The sequence below is a fragment of the Lepidochelys kempii genome, chromosome 1, assembly GCF_965140285.1.
Source record: "Lepidochelys kempii isolate rLepKem1 chromosome 1, rLepKem1.hap1, whole genome shotgun sequence".
Taxonomy (NCBI): Eukaryota; Metazoa; Chordata; order Testudines; family Cheloniidae; genus Lepidochelys; species Lepidochelys kempii.
In genome coordinates, this window is record NC_136380.1 from 261,007,958 (window position 1) to 261,025,244 (window position 17,287).

The 17,287-nt window shown below is 47.7% G+C and overlaps 1 protein-coding gene across 1 annotated transcript in view; it reads left to right on the forward strand.

The window, feature by feature from the left end:
- XPNPEP3 (X-prolyl aminopeptidase 3) overlaps positions 1-11,046 on the forward strand; it is a 28,493-nt gene extending 17,447 nt beyond the window's left edge. The window contains exons 7-10 of the mRNA XM_073327135.2: positions 1,071-1,156; positions 1,896-2,079; positions 7,117-7,237; positions 7,914-11,046. Of these exons, the coding sequence (XP_073183236.1) occupies positions 1,071-1,156; positions 1,896-2,079; positions 7,117-7,237; positions 7,914-8,080 (558 nt within the window). The 3' untranslated portion in view covers positions 8,081-11,046. The remainder of the gene's footprint in view (positions 1-1,070; positions 1,157-1,895; positions 2,080-7,116; positions 7,238-7,913) is intronic.
- Positions 11,047-17,287: the final 6,241 nt, after the last annotated feature.

A 17,287-nucleotide genomic window follows, 5' to 3' on the forward strand; every position in this document is an offset into this window, starting at 1 on the left:
CTATACTGATAGATGTTCCTGGTGTTTAGCTGCTAAGATTCTGCTTCATGGATTTCCCCCTAGTGCACAGAGAACTACACCCTCCCATTGACTCTGAGATCAATGGTCAGGAGGCCACGTTCTGTGCTGGCTGCCATGCCAATGCCCATGCCATGCCATGCCAATGGGATGACACTTAGTGTAAGTCAATACAGAATTTGGCCCAAAGGTTTTACAGAACTGTTTGCTCGGTTGGCAGCCTGTTTAAGGAAGTAGCGCATGGCAGTTTCTCCATGCTTGTACCCTGGGCTTGCACATGGTTGCTTTCTGTGGGAGACACAGAGCTATTTGATGGGCACTGGAACCATACGGCTGAATTGGACTAAAGTGAATAGAAGGTAAAGTGGATGTGAATGTGTCCTAAAGTCTCGGCTTCCCATGACCTGATGCATCTCAGAATCTATCTCTGCACTGCTGTGGGCAGTCCCAGTCCCAGGAGAGAGCAGTGAAGATAACAGAAATTGTTTTAAAGTTTCAGTCCCACAATGCTGCTCTGTCCGAGGGGGAGTATGCTTGTTCAGTCTCCTGATATCTTGTAACAAGGATGGTTCCCTGGGCTAGAACTCGTCAACTGTCCCTTTTCCTCTCTGGAGCCCATGCACAAGAGGCACTGGACTTTCTCATCTCCTTCTCTGTAAAACCCTTTCAATCCTGATTATTATCACAGAATTCCTGTTAAAAGAGATCTCTCTATTGGAGACTGACTGGTATAAAGTGATGATCACAGACGCCAGCCCGTTTGAATAAAGATGGCTCCTTTGGGTGCAGAATAGTTCAGGGGAATAGAGCTCAGGCTTTCTAAGTATTGGCACCATTCAAGACTACCTAGCAGGGTAACTGAACAATTCAGCCATAGTTGCTTTTCTGAACATGTGGAACTGGAATACTATTCTGTGAGAGGAGTCCAGTCTCCACTCCATCTTTGCAGAAAAGAATCCCCTTGTCCCAGGGGTCAGCCTCTCAGAGGAAGCCCCTTTCACAGAGGAAGATTAGCAGCTGCCCTGAGCCATGGTATATTTCTTCTTCTCCAGGATGGAGAAATGGTCTTACTGGATGGTGGGTGTGAGTCTTCCTGCTACGTAAGTGACATCACTCGTACCTGGCCCATCAATGGCAGGTAAGATGCCCACATATGGAAATGTGCTATGCGTTACCTCTGAGAGAGTGTGAGGATTGTGGTTGAGTGTGGGCATAGATGCATTAATCTGTGATTAGCCATAAGCTTGTGTGTGTGTGCGCGTGATGTCTGTCTATGTAAGTATTTCAGTGCATGCATCACTAGAGTATCTCAGAGTAACCAAAATTACATAAAACAAACATTCAGGGTGAGGACCTGTATGCCTCAGCCTTTCCTTATCAGTCACTGTAAGAATGTACATGGTTAGTACTATTTTTTGATTTCCCCCCTCTTAGTGTATCTACCAAGACAAATCTAAGATTACAGAGATGGGTCTTGCCTTTCCTTGTGCAGGGGCTGACTCTGGGCCTGTGAGTGAGATGTAAGGGAACTGGTGTTTAGTCCATGTGTGAGTGGCTGCCTGTCTCAGGTCAGGAAGGTTCCGTTAAGTGTGCCTGTGATGGTTGGGTTGGTTCCAGTGTCTCTTTGCTCGCATACTTCCCTTCAAACTGCAGCTTTGCCTTGCTTGGCTTCAGGCCAAGGATTCCAACCAAGGGTCCACTCTCCACAGCAGGGAAGGAGGTGACCTCATTAGTACCTTGTGTGTCCTTTCATATTGACAGCCACTATGTTCTCTTCTCAGTGCTTCAGCACTGAGCTGTGCCTGACTCAGAACTGCGCCTGACCTGGGAACTTCCCATTTGAGATGTGACCACCTTCACTTTCCCCTGGCTTTCAGGTTCACTGATCCCCAAGCAGAGCTGTACCAGGCTGTCCTGGAGATCCAGAAGTCCTGCCTGAGCCTCTGCTCTCCTGGTGTGAGCCTGGAGAATATCTACAGCCTCATGCTGAGCCTTATGGGACAGAAGCTGAAAGAGCTGGGGATCCTAAAGAAAAGCACCACTGAGAACCACCTCTTCAAGGTACTTTAATTCTCTTCACCCTGGCATAGAATCATAGAATATCAGGGTTGGAAGGGACCCCAGAAGGTCATCTAGTCCAACCCCCTGCTCGAAGCAGGACCAATTCCCAGTTAAATCATCCCAGCCAGGGCTTTGTCAAGCCTGACCTTAAAAACCTCTAAGGAAGGAGATTCTACCACCTCCCTAGGTAACGCATTCCAGTGTTTCACCACCCTCTTAGTGAAAAAGTTTTTCCTAATATCCAATCTAAACCTCCCCCACTGCAACTTGAGACCATTACTCCTCGTTCTGTCATCTGCTACCACTGAGAACAGTCTAGAGCCATCCTCTTTGGAACCCCCTTTCAGGTAGTTGAAAGCAGCTATCAAATCCCCCCTCATTCTTCTCTTCTTCAGGCTAAACAATCCCAGCTCCCTCAGCCTCTCCTCATAACTCATGTGTTCCAGACCCCTAATCATTTTTGTTGCCCTTCGCTGGACTCTCTCCAATTTATCCACATCCTTCTTGTAGTGTGGGGCCCAAAACTGGACACAGTACTCCAGATGAGGCCTCACCAATGTCGAATAGAGGGGAACGATCACATCCCTCTATCTGCTCGCTATGCCCCTACTTATACATCCCAAAATGCCATTGGCCTTCTTGGCAACAAGGGCACACTGCTGACTCATATCCAGCTTCTCGTCCACTGTCACCCCTAGGTTCTTTTCCGCAGAACTGCTGCCTAGCCATTCGGTCCCTAGTCTGAAGCTGTGCATTGGGTTCTTCCATCCTAAGTGCAGGACCCTGCACTTGTCCTTATTGAACCTCATCAGATTTCTTTTGGCCCAATCCTCCAATTTGTCTAGGTCCTTCTGTATCCTATCCCTCCCCTCCAGCGTATCTACCACTCCTCCCAAACCATCCCCAGACCAGATCTGGTCCTTATCTCCTTGCAGGAAAGACAATCTGTATGGCAATCCATGCACAAGCCCTGGCGACCTGGGTTCAGGGCTCACTTCAGTATATGACTATCTCATGTTGCTACAGCCCTGACAGGAACATGTCCAATAAAAATGTGAAGCAAGGGGAGGCAATGCCTGTTTCTCTCAGCAGGTGGCAGCACAGCCAGATCAGATTGCATCAGCAGTTCTCAAGAAATGTAAAGGGGATGGGGTGGGGAACAGGAGGTGGGATTAGATGTTTTCCTTCCTTCTTACAATGAGATCCTTAGGTGGGGGAGGAGATTAGGGTGGTGCAGTGGAAGGGTGACCAGATGTCCTGTTTTTGAAGGGACAGTCCCGTATTTAAGTCTTCCTGCAGGTGTCCTGATTTTCCTTAAAAATGGGCAAATCGTCCCGTATTTTCTGTCTTTCTTCCCCCTACCCCCCAGAGTACTGGTGGGTCCTGCTGCTGGCCAGATCTCTGCCCACCCATCAGCGGTGAGTGTGGGGTGATCTAGTGGCTGTTGATGGGGGTGGGTGTGCAAAGCTGGTGGCAAGGTGAAGATGCAGCATGTGGGGCAGGCCACTCCCCCTGTTGGTCCATCAGCGCAACCACCGCTGCATGCCAGCTCTCAGCCAGCAGGGCCGTGGCCCGTTTCCAGCCAACACTGGCTGCGCACTGCGACGACTGGTTTGTGCGGGCAGGTGCCAGGCGGCGGCCGGTTACATGTCACCTCTTCTGATCACCCATCAGCCCTTTAAGTGCTCCCCCTCTTGCTGTTCTCTCCCTGCTTTGCCCCTCTGCCCAACCCCCCCATGACCTGCTGCTCCTCCATATCCCCACTGGTGGGACGCATCCTGCTGCTCCCAATGCTGTGCAGACAACCAGCCCCTGGTCAGAGTACTCAGCTCACCAACACCAGGCTTCTTCTCCTCAGCCCGGGGTGCTGGGCAGGAGGAGCTGAGCCCTGCATGTGCCAAAGCCCTGCACAGTGTTGGCATGGGAAGCGCCTCTGCCCCTCAGCTAAGCTCTGGAATGGGGGGGCGGGGGAGAAATGATTGCCAGCCTGTTCATGCCCTGAACCTGCAGGCTCCGCAGCAGCCCCTTGGGCAGGGGCATAGCACCCTCTGCACTCACCTCCTCCCACACCACCCTGGCTCCTGACCCCAGGGAGCATGGGGCTGCTCCGTCCCCATGGCACCCTCCTCTGCTGAGCCACCTCTCTGGCCAGGTTTGCTGAACCCCCTGCAGTCAAGTTCCCAGGGCCCTGGTGCACAAGGCATGCTTAGGGCTCAACCACTTCCTGCCTGCGCCATAGCCGGGGTTGGGAGGACAGGAGGCAGCTGGGTCATGTCGGTGCTGGTGGCCAGCAGCAGCCTGGAGGTGTTAACTGCCTTTCTGCACTGTATGGGCAGGAAGGAACAAGCTGCTTCCAGACACAGACAGGTTGGGGGAAGAGTTGAGCTCTGCAAAGGCACAGACCGGATCATCCTCTGCGGCTGGGAGCAGCTCCTGTCCCTTCCCTTCCGCAGAGTGCCGAAAGGCTGCTGCTGGCCATGTTCTGCTGTGAGCCTTGGCAGAAATCTAGGGAAGGCAGTGTATGTGACCCTGTGTGCCCCCTCACTTGTTGCCTCGGGAAGATGTGGTGCCGGGTACCGGGAGAGGCAGGTCAGTCCCAGGGGCCCAGCCAGACATGGAGGGTGGGGTTGGTCGGTCACCCCCCACATGAGGAAGTTATGTGGGAGTGGGGGGTGGGTGGGGGAAGAGTGTCACCCCTCCCTGTGTGAACCCTAAAACCTTAAAGATAAGAAGGTAAATAAAAAGAATCCAATTACGCAGAATTTTTTTTAACGGGGGCTCAGTCAGCTTGATGTTAATTTGAACATTTGTACTGCATAGTTCTGAATGATAGCCATTGAACTTGCTTGAATATGAGTAATTTTACCAGGTGTCCGGTATTCAGCATAGGTAAATATGGTCACCCAATGCAGTGGGGTTAAGCATTGTAGGGAGGGATGAAGTGAAACCTGTACAGCATTCTAAGCCTAGTCCTTCGAGAACATTTTATCCACATCACAAAATCACTGCACGGTTTGCTGCAAATTGCTGGCCCTGTTGATGAGTGGTCCAGGCCTGGAGTATTCAAGGGATGCAGGTCAGAGCGGAACTATATTGGCAGAGCTGTTTGAGGGGGCCTAAGACTGAAGTATGTGGTGTGTGCAGGCCAGGAGTGAAGAGATTTGGCTACTCTATTGAATCCAGCCGGGAAGCTGTCTGCTCTAGGCTTGGCTCAAGCCAGCGATCATCATTTGTTCCCATGAGCACCCAGTTCCCCCGCAGGCTAACATGAAATGGAGGAAAGCCCCCAGTGATCCTTTGGGGATGAGACTGATGAGCACAGTCCTTATGACAAGCACAAATCATCCTGTTCCTATACATCCCACCCTTCCTCTCTTTTCTTCGTAATAAGTCTTCAAGTATGTAAAAGGTTGTTACAAAGAGGAGGGTGATAAATTCTTCTTTAACCACTGAGGAGAGGACAGGACAGAAAGACCTTAAATTGAAGCAGGGGAGATTCAGGTTAGACATAAAAAAACCTTTCTATCTGTAAGGATATATAAGCACTGGAACAAATTACGAAGGGAAGTTGTGAAATCTCTGTCACTGGAGATTTTTAAGAACAGGTTAGACCAGGGGTCAGCAACCTATGGCATGCATGCCAATTTTTAATGGCACGCTGCTGTCTGCCGGACCCCAGCAGACAGCAGCGTGCCATTAAAAGCCCGGCTCGGGCCGCTCTTCTCCGCCCCCCCCCCCCCCCATGCACCACTCTCTCCTTGCAGGGCAGGCAAGCTTCCCCCTCCCCCTGCCTCTTCCCCCAGCATGCTGGGTTCCTGCCCCTCCTCCTCTCCCTCCCTGCGGCGGCCCTTGCTACAGAGGGGGAGAGGGAAAAGCGGAGTCCAGGGAACTTGCGGAAGGGGGTGGAATTGGCATATCTCCTCCAGCCCCCTGTCGTGAGCCGCTCAGGGTGGGGGGCTGGGAGTACCCCAACAACCCCAGCCCACACCCCCTGCCCTGAACCCTCCTCACACACCGCAGCCCCCTGCCCTGACTCCTGCACCCCACACATATACCCAGCCCCCCCACACGCCATGCCCTGACTCTTGCACCCCCCACATCCCCACCCGCACCCTGAGCACCAAATGGGAGCTCCTGCACACCTCCCCACACACACACACACTTTTCCACCTGCACCCCTCGCACCAAATGGGAGCTGCCCAGGTAAGCACTCCACATCCAAACCTCCTGCCCCAACCCTGAGCCCCCTCCCTCATTCTAGCTCCTGGCCAGACCCTACACCCCTACCACCAGCCTGATCCTTCACCTCCAGCCCTGTTCTCAGCACACTCCCACCCTCAGCTCAGTGCAGAGAGAGGAAGAGAACGGCTAGAACCAGGGAGAAGGTAGGTACCCACTCCATGTGGACAGGGCCGGGACCCCAGACTGGCAGCGGGCTGAGCGGGGCTGGCAGCCGGGACCCTGGCCAGCAGGAGCCAGCAGATGGAACCCCAGACCGACAGTGGGCTGAGTGGCAGCAGGCTGAGCCGCTCAGCCCACTGCCGGTCTGGGGTTCTGGCTGCCGGCCCCGCTCAGCCCACTGCCGGCCTAGGTGAATGGAACCCCAGGCCGGCAGCGGGCTGAGCGGGCCGGCGGTGTAAGATCAGCATTTTAATTTAATTTTAAATGAAGCTTCTTAAACGTTTTGAAAACCTTGTTTACATACGACAATAGCTTAGTTATATAATATATAGACTTAGAGAGAGAGACCTTCTAAAAACGTTAAAATGTATTTTTGGCATGCAAAACCTTAAATTAAAGTGAATAAATGAAGACTCGGCACACCACTTCTGAAAGGTTGCCAACCCCTGGGTTAGACAAACACCTGTCAGGGATGGCCTATAATAGAAAATACTTAGTCCTGCTTCAGTGCAGGGGACTGGACTAGATGACCTATTGAGGTCCCTTCCAGTCCTACATTTCTATGATTCTGTGTTGGGATGGAGGATCAGGGGCCAGGTTCAGTGGCTGTAGTAACAGTGTTTTCCTTCTTGCTAGGTTGTTCGGAAGTACTGCCCACATCATGTGGGCCATTACCTGGGTATGGATGTTCATGACACACCAGACATGTCCCGATCACTCCCACTCCAGCCAGGCATGGTGATAACCATTGAGCCAGGTAAAAGGACACACTTTCAACCCTGATTCACTCTGATGATGATATGATATAATTTGACATAGCTCCCTGGACATTCAAACCAAAATGCTTGAGGTGCTTTACAATGGAGTTAAAAACACATACTGTACTAGGAAAGCACAGTGAATTATTACCCTCCCAGCATATAACGAGAACTAGTTAGTTGCAAGGGTGAGCTCTTAAAGCGTATTCCTTAATCTTTACAAAGTAAGCATTCTGCTGTGACGCTTTCCTTCAGATCGTTACAGTCGGGCTTAAAGCCCTCAGATAAAAACTGGGCTCTGACGCGGACTTTCTTTTCTCTGCCCTTCTCCCCCATTGCCCAGAGCACTGTCAATGTCCTTTTTCATATAGGCAGCACTGACATCAAGAAATGCAGAAAGGCTGAATGGAAGCATGAGGGTTTATATTCACATACAGGGGGTCTGTACGTAGCAGGGAAGTGCTGTCTTCTCTCCCCATCCTCTAGAAGCTGCCCCAAACAGTGGGGAATGAGAGAAACTTTCCTTGACAAAGCTCTTCCGGTTTGACCCCCTCCAGTATCGCTCAGTGCACAGTCCTGCCCTCATCACCATGTGAGCCAGTGAAGGAGGGGAGCATTCTGTAGTGTCTTCTCATCCTGCTCTTCTGAGGGGTTTTATTCCCTCCTTTCCCTCAGGCATCTACATCCCCCAGGATGACATGGCCGCCCCAGAGAGGTTACGTGGCCTCGGTGTGCGCATTGAGGATGACGTTGTGGTAACGGAGGACGCGCCCCTGATCCTGTCTGCAGACTGCCCCAAGGAGATCTATCATGTCGAGCAGATCTGTGGCCGCAGCCTGTGATCGCTCTCCTCTGCCTTATACACCCTCCGTGGGTTCCTCAGGAAATGTGCTCCCTCATAGGCATGCAGTGATATATATTTCTGTGAATGGACCTGGTTGTAGGGCAGTGAGGGTGGGAGGTTGGGATGGAAGTTGTTGCTGTGTGGACTCTGTAGTTAGGACAGGGAATTGGATTGTTAATGGCTCAGGTAACATGACTGTTAGAAAGCGAAGAAACCATTTATTTACGTAGTTAACATCTGTTCTAGTTAGTGCTGATTTAAAGATCTAGAATGCAGGAGGCGGATCTCTCCACTCCTGTTCTCGTGCACATGATCTGTTTCAGTTCTGTCAGCAGGACAGTAGCGCGCCTTTCCCCCTCTGCGCCACCCCCCCCTTTCTTCCTTGCGGGTCCTTGAACCGGATGCAGTGGCTGAGGGCCAGGTGCCACACGTTGCTCTTTGTTGGCCGTTTCACACCAGCCCAGTCAGACACCGATGGAAGTGAAAACGTTAAAAAGTTTGTCTGGGAGAGGGGGCAAGTGGGTTGTTTTGGGCTTCTGTGGAGCAATGATAAGAGGAGTTTTGGGAGACAGAAAGATGGGGTTGGGTTGTGGGTAGTTTGTATTGGTGCAGAAGGATTTTAGCATCTAGGGAAGAGAATACGTTAGGCTCTCTTTCTAGGAGGTTTGAGAAAGATTGGCAATAGGAAGGAGGGGTCATCTGAAGGCATACAGCAGTATGGGTTCGGAGTTGGGAGAGGGGACTGACTGGGTTCAGTGCACTTGGTGCATGTTTGGATTGCCCATTCATCCAGCCTTCTGGTCTCTTCTCCCCCCCCACCCTCCCCAGATTCTCAGCTCCAGACTTCCACTCTACCTCCCCCACACCCTACCCCCAGTTCTTCTACCTGAGATCAACTTGATTGCACTGGTTCTCACTGATGAGCTGCTGTCTCTCTAGTTCAAATGTGTACATTAGTGTACAGCTGTGTCTGGGACAGTCCAAATCCCATCCAGTGCTTGAATGGCAGGTGCAGGCAACCACACCAATGCCCCTCAAGCAGCCCAGAATGTATTTTGTAACTTGTTAAGAGAGAAGAATAACCTCGAGTAGGGGGTTCCAGTAGTCTCCCCTTTGAAAGTTTTTTTGAACATATAGGTCACCTGCCTTTTGGTGATTTCCAAGTTTTGGTTTTTAAAAAATATTTTATTATTATTTTTTTTAAAAGGTCTTTGACGTTATCTATGAGCCAGGTATAAATGTGACCCCTTGCCTTCAAGGGTAGATGAATGAATTTTCAGGCTCTAGAGAAGAGGATGAATCTTAATTCTCCATTCCCTTCCAACATTCAATCCATTTCAAACAATGGTAAATGTATCTATAATACATATATACTGTGTTTGGTTATTTATTGGTCATATTTTGGCAATTAGCTTTCTATTTAATACATTGTGAAAAATATCACTTACTACAATGTATATCCCTTGTTTTATTTACACATTATTTTGCTTCACTCCATTTTTTTCCCCCTCTTCTAAGGTAGATCTCTCTGTATTTTCTCCTCTGTTGTTTCCAGTGTAGTTTTTTTTTATTTAGTTCTCTCCTTTCCCTGTGCTTGCTTTCTATCTTTCTTTCTTCCAAAATTTAACTTCCTAATCCCTGTGCTTCTCTTTTCTAATCGATCCCTCAATCTCTCCACCAACTCAGCCGCATGACTCTAGCAATTAACATATAGGACTGGGAGTCAGGACATCTGAATTCTCTTCCTAGCTCTCTGCTGATTTTGTGTGACTTTTGGCAAAACCTTCTGTACCCCTCTGTGCTTCGTTTTCCTCTTCTGCAAAACCTACCTACTTCTTTCAGGTGGGTGTTGCAAGACTTGCTTAATTAGGGCCAAATTGTGAACCCTAGTGGATGTGTGCATCTCCCATTGCCTTCAAGGGGAGATAGGTACATGCATCCAAGGGATTAATTTGACCCTTTAAAGGCTTCTAACTTACCTGACCTGTTTTTTTTTGTTTGTTTGTTTGTTTTTTTAAATAAGCAAGGGGAAAAAAGTGACGCTTTTAGTGAGTTTTACAGATCAATCTATACCTATTTAAAAGAATCTACTATATTTTGATTGTAATAATTTTGTTAAATCACAGATACTACAGTGACAAGTACAATATAAATTGTTAGAAAAAAGGCTCACTAAAGATATATGGAGATGCTTTGTATTGCTGCTAATGTGCTAACTGATAATCATTTAGCCTGTACTCTAAATCTGTTACACATAACGTTATTCCAGACATGCCTTTAGTGCTGTGCCAACCAATAGCTACAGGTAGTAACTTTGGACTTCGAATTTACATGACTAGCTGTGAATAACATTCACCTGTAAAGTTTTATATTTTCCCATGTACCTGTAACTGCAGAGTTGATGATTGTGTATCTATTTGTAAATAAAACTTTGAAATACAAAGTTATTTTTGAAAAAAGGATAATTTGTATTAAGTCATTTCTCTGACCATAAAGTTACATAAGAGCTAAGAACTTCCAATAAGAACTTTCTTTTTCAGAGAGATATAAGCCACCTGTAAATTAACTCAGAATGAATTAACATGTTGTTGTTTTTTCTTGGACCAGGACCCCATTGTGCTACTAGCTATACAAACACAGTACAAAAAGATGGATTTATAATCTAAGTATAAGACAAGAGACAACAGATGGATACCGACAGACAAGGGAATACAAGTAAACAATAACACAGCATTAGTCAGCATGATAAGCAGTGGTCTTTTAGTGAATATTTTTGAATGCAGGCACATAGTAAATAGTTATCCAAGAAAATGGTGTGTGATTTTCCTTACAGAGGTGGTTCCTGGGAATGTTGGAGCTTAAATTTGTGATTTAGTACAGAATATAAATTGTTTGTTCATAGTTCTATTGAGTGAAGAGTAATGGATCTCCTAGAGCAAGGGTGGGCAAACTTTTTGGCCCAAGAGGCACATCTGGATATGGAAATTGTATGGCGGGCCATGAATGCTCACAAAATTAGGGGTTGGGGTGCGGGAGCAGGTGAGGACTCCAGCTGGGGGTGCAGGCTCTGGGGTGGGGTTGGGGATGAGGGGTTTGGGGGAACATGAAGGTATTCCGGGCTGGGATTGAGGGGTTTGGAGGGCGGGAGGGGGATCAGGGTTGGGGCAAGGGGTTGGGGTGCAGGAGGGGGTCAGGGGTGCAGGCTCTGGGTGGCGCTTACCTCAAGCAGCTCCCAGAAGCAGCAGCATGTCTCCCCTCCAGCTCCTATGTGTAGGCGCGGTCAGGAGGATCTGCTGCGTGCTGCCCCATCCGCAGGCGCTGCCCCTGCAACTCCCATTAGCCACGGTTCCCAGCCAATGGGAGCTGTGGGGGCCATGATTGGGGTGGGAGCAGCGTGCGGAGCCCCCTGGCTGTCCCCATGTGTAGGAGCCGGACAGGGGACACATGCTGCCGCTTCTGGGAGCCAAGTGGGGCAAGCCCCCAACCCCACTCCTCTGTGGGAATTCAAGGGCCGGATTAAAATGTCTGGAGGGCCAGATGTGGTCCGAGGGCCGTAGTTTGCGCCCCGCCCCCGGTCCTAGGGCCTGTGTGTCCTTCAGACAGTTGTAAGATTGTCAGATTCAAGTTGAGATTTGTTCTGGATTCTATATTTCTTCCATTTTGTTTAGCCATTTCTTCAGTATAGGAATTTCTTTAGGAGCCATAGCCCAGTAGTGCATTTGTATGTTGCTGCAATTAGTTTTTTGAACAAATGTTGCTCATTGTTGTTCTGAGTGATTAAGGAGGGTGTATCCCCCAGAACAGTGGTTCTCAACCAGGGGTACTTGTACCCCTGGTTGTACACAGAGGTCTTCCAGGGGGTACATCAACTCAGCTAGATAGTTGCCTAGTTTTACAACAGGCTACATAAAAAGCACTAGTGAAATCAGTACAAACTAAAATTTCATACAGACAGTGACTTGTTTATATTGCTCTATATACTATACACGGAAATGTAAGTACAAGATTTATATTCAGATTGATTTATTTTATAATTATAGGGTAAAAAGAGAAAGTAAGCAATTCTTTCAGTAATAGTGTGCTGTGACACTTCTTGTATTCTTACATCTGATTTTGTAAGCAAGTTGTTTTAAGTGGGGTGAAACTTGGGATACACAAGTTGAATCAGACTCCTGCAAGGGGTACAGTACCCTGGAAAGGTTGAGAGTCACTGCCGCAGAACATAGTAAATTTGGTTCTTATCAAACTGAATGTTGAAGGCTTTTTCTAAGTTATTGTGTATAAATAACCAGAAAGCATGATCTGAGGCTTAAATATAATTGATAAAGTCCTTTAAAATGGTGAGTCTTAATGCATTTATTAAAGGCTCCTAGTCATTTGAGACGAGGCAGCAGGGGGATTTAAAAAACCCATTGTCATTTTAAATTGCTGTCATCCATGGAACACTACAGACTCCCACCTCCATTAGCGTCATGACCTGGCCAATGGTGGGTAAAAAACACTTAATCAGCAGTCTTATACACCTGGGTTTACCATCTACGTGTGGTGTTGAAGACAGGGGCCTGGCAATACATTTTGTGAACAGAAATAGGTTTGAGCTTCCATATAACTATTTTCCATAAGCCCTTGGAATCTCCAGTTAGCAAAGCAACATGGTGTCCACTTGCTTGGCAGCGTTAACTGGGGAGAGGTTACTTTTGCCAATTACTTTGTCCACTGCCCTGGCTTCCAGATGCAATTGAAGGTGTTGACTTTGATCTATAAAGCCCAATATTTTTTGTTTCAGTTTTCACCAGAAAGGTTAGCAGTGATTGGATGACTAGCACAGTGAACATCAGAGTAAATGGGGTAGAATCTGAGGCTATAGTCGAGAAAGAACAATTTAAGAATTACTTAGACAAGTTAGATGTCTTCAAGTCTGCAGGGCCTGATGAAATACATCTTAGAATACTAAGAAACTGACTGAAGAAATCTCTGAGCCATTAGTGATTATCTTTGAGAACGTGGGGTGGACTGGAGAGATTCTACAGGCCTGGGAAAAGGCAAATATAGTCGCACCCTGTGATTAAAAATAGGGAATTATAGTCCAGTCAGCTTAATTTTTGTACCTGGAAAGATAACGGAGCAAATAATTACACAATCAATTTGCCCACCCCTGTTCTAGGTGATTACAAACTTTTTGGCCCAAGAGCCACATCTGGGTATGGAAATAGTATGGCGGGCCATGAATACTCACAAAATTGGGGTTGGGGTGCAGGAGGGGGGGGAGAGCTCTGGTTGGGGCCAGAAATGAGGAGTTCAGGGTGTGGGAGGGGAGTGGGGTCCGGGGGAGGGGGAGGGCTTGGGGGGGGGAATGAGGTGTTTGGGGTATAGGAGGGTGTTCTGGGCTGGGATTGAGAGGTTCAGAGGACGGGACGGGGATCGGGGTTGGGGAGAGGCTCATGAGTGCAGGCTTTGGGCGGCGCTTACCTCAAACGGCTCCCAGAAGCAGCGGCATGTCCCTTCTCTGTTGGAGTGCTAGAGGGGGCCATTGGAGCGTGTAGGAACCGGAGGGGGGTCATGCCGCTGCTTCCAGGAGCCACGTGGAGCGGCCCCTGACCCTGCTCCCTGGCTGGAGTGGAGCCATGCAGCTGCTTCCGCGTGGAGCGACCCCCAACCCTGCTTCCCAGCTGGAGTGCTGAAGCGCTGGAGCGGGGCAAGACCCAGACCCAGCTCCCCAGCGGGAGCTTGAGGGCCAGCTTAAAACGGCTGGTGGGCTGCAGTTTGCCCACCCCAACCTAGAAGATAATAAAGTGATAAGTAACAGTTAACATGGATTTGTCAAGAACAAATCATGTCAAAGCAACCCAATATATGTCTTTGACAAGGTAACAAGCCTTGTGGATAGGGGAGAAGCAGTAAATGTGATATCTGGACTTTAATACAGCTTTTGGTATTGTCTCACGTGCCCTTCTCATAAGCAAACTAGGTAAATACAGCCTAGAACAGGGGTCTCAAACACGCAGCCTGCTGGACTATTTCCTGCGGCCCGCCAAGCTCCACGTGCCCCCCGCCTCACCTACCTCTGGACCAATGGTGGGCAAACTACAGCCTGCAGGCTGAGATTGCCCCCCGGGTGTCACGAGCCCCGCGCTGCTCCCGGCACGGTCCCTGGTGGGGGCAGGGTGCAGAGGTCTCTGTGAGTTGCTTCCAGGCACTGCCCTCCGCAGCTCCCATTGGCTGGGAAGGGGTGGGCAGGGGCGGGACCTAATGGAATGGGTGGAGTGGGGGCAGGGCCGGGGCAGCGAGGAGGGGGTGTCAGTGATGCAGCCCTCGGGCCAATGCACTAGTCCTCATGTGGCCCTTGTGGTCATTTGAGTTTGAGACCTCTGGCCTAGACGAACCCACTATACAGTGCGTGCACAACTGATTGCAAAACCATACTCAGAGAGAGTAATTATCAGTGGTTCACAGCCAAGTTGGAAAGGCGTATTGAGTGGGGTCCCACAGGGATCTGTCTTGAGTCTGGTTCCGTTCAACGTCTTTATCAATAATTTGAATAATGGCACAGAGAGCACACTTATAAAGTTTGCAGACAATACCAAGCTGGGAGGGGTTGCAAGTGCTTTGGAGGACAGGATTAGAATTCAAAATGATCTGGACAAACGAGAAATGATCTGAAGTAAATAGGATGAAATTCAATAAGGATAAGTGTGAAGTACTCCACTTCAGAAGCAATAATCCACTGCACAAATACAATATGGAAAATGAGTGCCTAGGGAGGAATACTGCAGAAAAGGATCTGGGGGTTATAGTGGATCACAAACTAAATAAAAGCCAACAATGTAATACCAAAAAAACCAAAACATCATTCTGGGATTTGCAAAAAAACCAAACATCATTCTGGGATTTATTAGGAGGAGTGTTAGAAGCAAGATGTGAGAAGTAATTCTTCCACTCTACTCAGCACTGGAGTACTTTGTCCAGTCTGGGCACCACACTTTGGAAAAGATGTGGACAAATTGGGGAAAGACTAGTGGAGAGCAACAAAAATGATTAAAAGGTCTAGAGGAAATACAGGAAAAATTGGGTTTGTTTAGTCTGAAGAGGAGAAGACTGAGGGAGGACATAACAGACTTCAAGTACATAAAAGGAGGTTATAAAGAGGAGGGTGATAAAGTGTTCTTATCCACTGAAGACAGGACAAGAAGTATTGGGTTTAAGCTGTAGCAAGGGAGATTTAGGTTAGACATAAGGTAAAGCTTCTTAACTGTCAGGGTGGCTAAGCACTGGAACAAATTACCTAGGGAGGTTGTTGAATCGCCATCATTGCAGGTTTTTAAGTGCAGGTTAGACAAACACCTGTCAGTGATGATCTAGATCGGGGTTCTCAGACTTCTGTACTGGTGATGCCTTTCAGCAAGCCTCTGAGTGCGACCCCCCCCCTTATACATTAAAAACACTTTTTTTAAAAATTTAACACCATTATAAATGCTGGAGGCAAAGCAGGCTTTGGTATGGAGGCTGACAGCTCGCGACCCCCCATGTAATAACCTCGCAACCCCATGAGGGGTCCCGACCCCCAGTTTGAGAACCCCTGATCTAGATAATACTTAGTTCTTCCATGAGTTCAGGGGCCTAGACTAACTTTCCAGTCCTGTATTTCTATGATTCTATTATTGGGGTTCTGGCTATATGAAAGATGCCTCTCACCAAGCCTTACTGTAGCCGCTGAGATCTGCTGAAGCACTCAAGCTAACAGTCCTGAAATGTAAACATCAGGGAATTCTGATGATCCTCAGAGAGTCATTAACTGTAGAATTCACTTCTGTTGATCTGTAGGAGCCTGAGTTTGATGACCCCTAACTTTAAGGATTTTTGCTCAGGATTTTGGTTGAGGGAGGACTAGGGAACAGGTGCAAGCGTATGTGGAAGAGAGCTTTTTGTTGAAATAATGGAACAAGTCTTAAAAGGAGCCAAGGTATAGATAAAGATTCTCAAACCCATGCAGACAATCACAGAGAAGCTTTCTGCATTCCATAGTCCTGAAAAAGGCTTATCTTCACATTCCCATTCTACCATCCCACAGAGCAGTCCTCTGATTGGCAAATGGATGGCAGCTATTTCAAATCTAATAGTTACCATACAGCCTGGCCTGTGCTCCCAGCCTCTTTTCCAGGATTGTGTTAGTATTATGGAGGCGCACTGGTCACAGTTCCATTGTTAAGGTTGAGGTGAATTTTGCACTTATCCATGAAAAATACAGCATATCTTCCCCAAAATTACAGCATGTATTTTGAGAAGAATGTAGGGGGTGCAAATGGGAGTTGCAAATCGAGGGAGAGACAAATTGTGATCTGTGCATGCAAGGGAGAGCAGAGAACAGGAGAAGTGGAAATTGTGGTGTATTTGTGCAGGGGAATGTGGAGGCCAGCTGTGTTCTCTGGCTGCTCTGTGGTGTTCTGGTGACGCAAAGCAGCTTATAACCTGGTCTAATTGGCCAATACACTCTGGCTTCTTTGTGTTGCTTCAGAGTGGCAAAAAGCAACGATAGTGTACCAATGAATCTGGTCCTAAAAGTTAAAATTCAAAAAAAATTATTTAAGGCTGATATTATTAATCTTCCAGTCATTAGAGATATCCTGGTACAATTCTCTGTAGTTCTTGTTCAGTATGTTCATGTATGACATTTTTAATTAAAAAAAAGTATATTCCCAGACAAAACCTACATTAGGGTGGAGATAAGGTTGAGAGTATCTATCGGTAATCTGGGTAAAATACATTTTAGGGATCATAGAAGTGTAGGATTGGAAGGGACCTCAATAGGTCATCTAGTCCAGTCCTCTACACTCAAGAAAGTACTAAATAATAACTTGACCATTTCTGACAGGTGTTTGTCTAACCTGTTCTTAAAAACCTCCAGTGATGGCAGTTCCACAACTTCTCTAATGTGGATGTTGTAATTATATCAGAAACTAGCATTATAAAGCCAGCAGATAAAAAGTGAAGGTTACACTTAGAAGAAATCCAAATATGTTAAGGTATAGAAATGTTATGTGTGTGTGTGTATGTGTATATATATATATATATATATATATATATATATATATATATATATATATATATAATACTCTCTCTCTCTCTCTCAATCTTACATCCACAAAGACTCAAATGCTTTAATGGTAATCTGATATTGCACAGTGTCACTACGGGTCAGAGTTAAGGT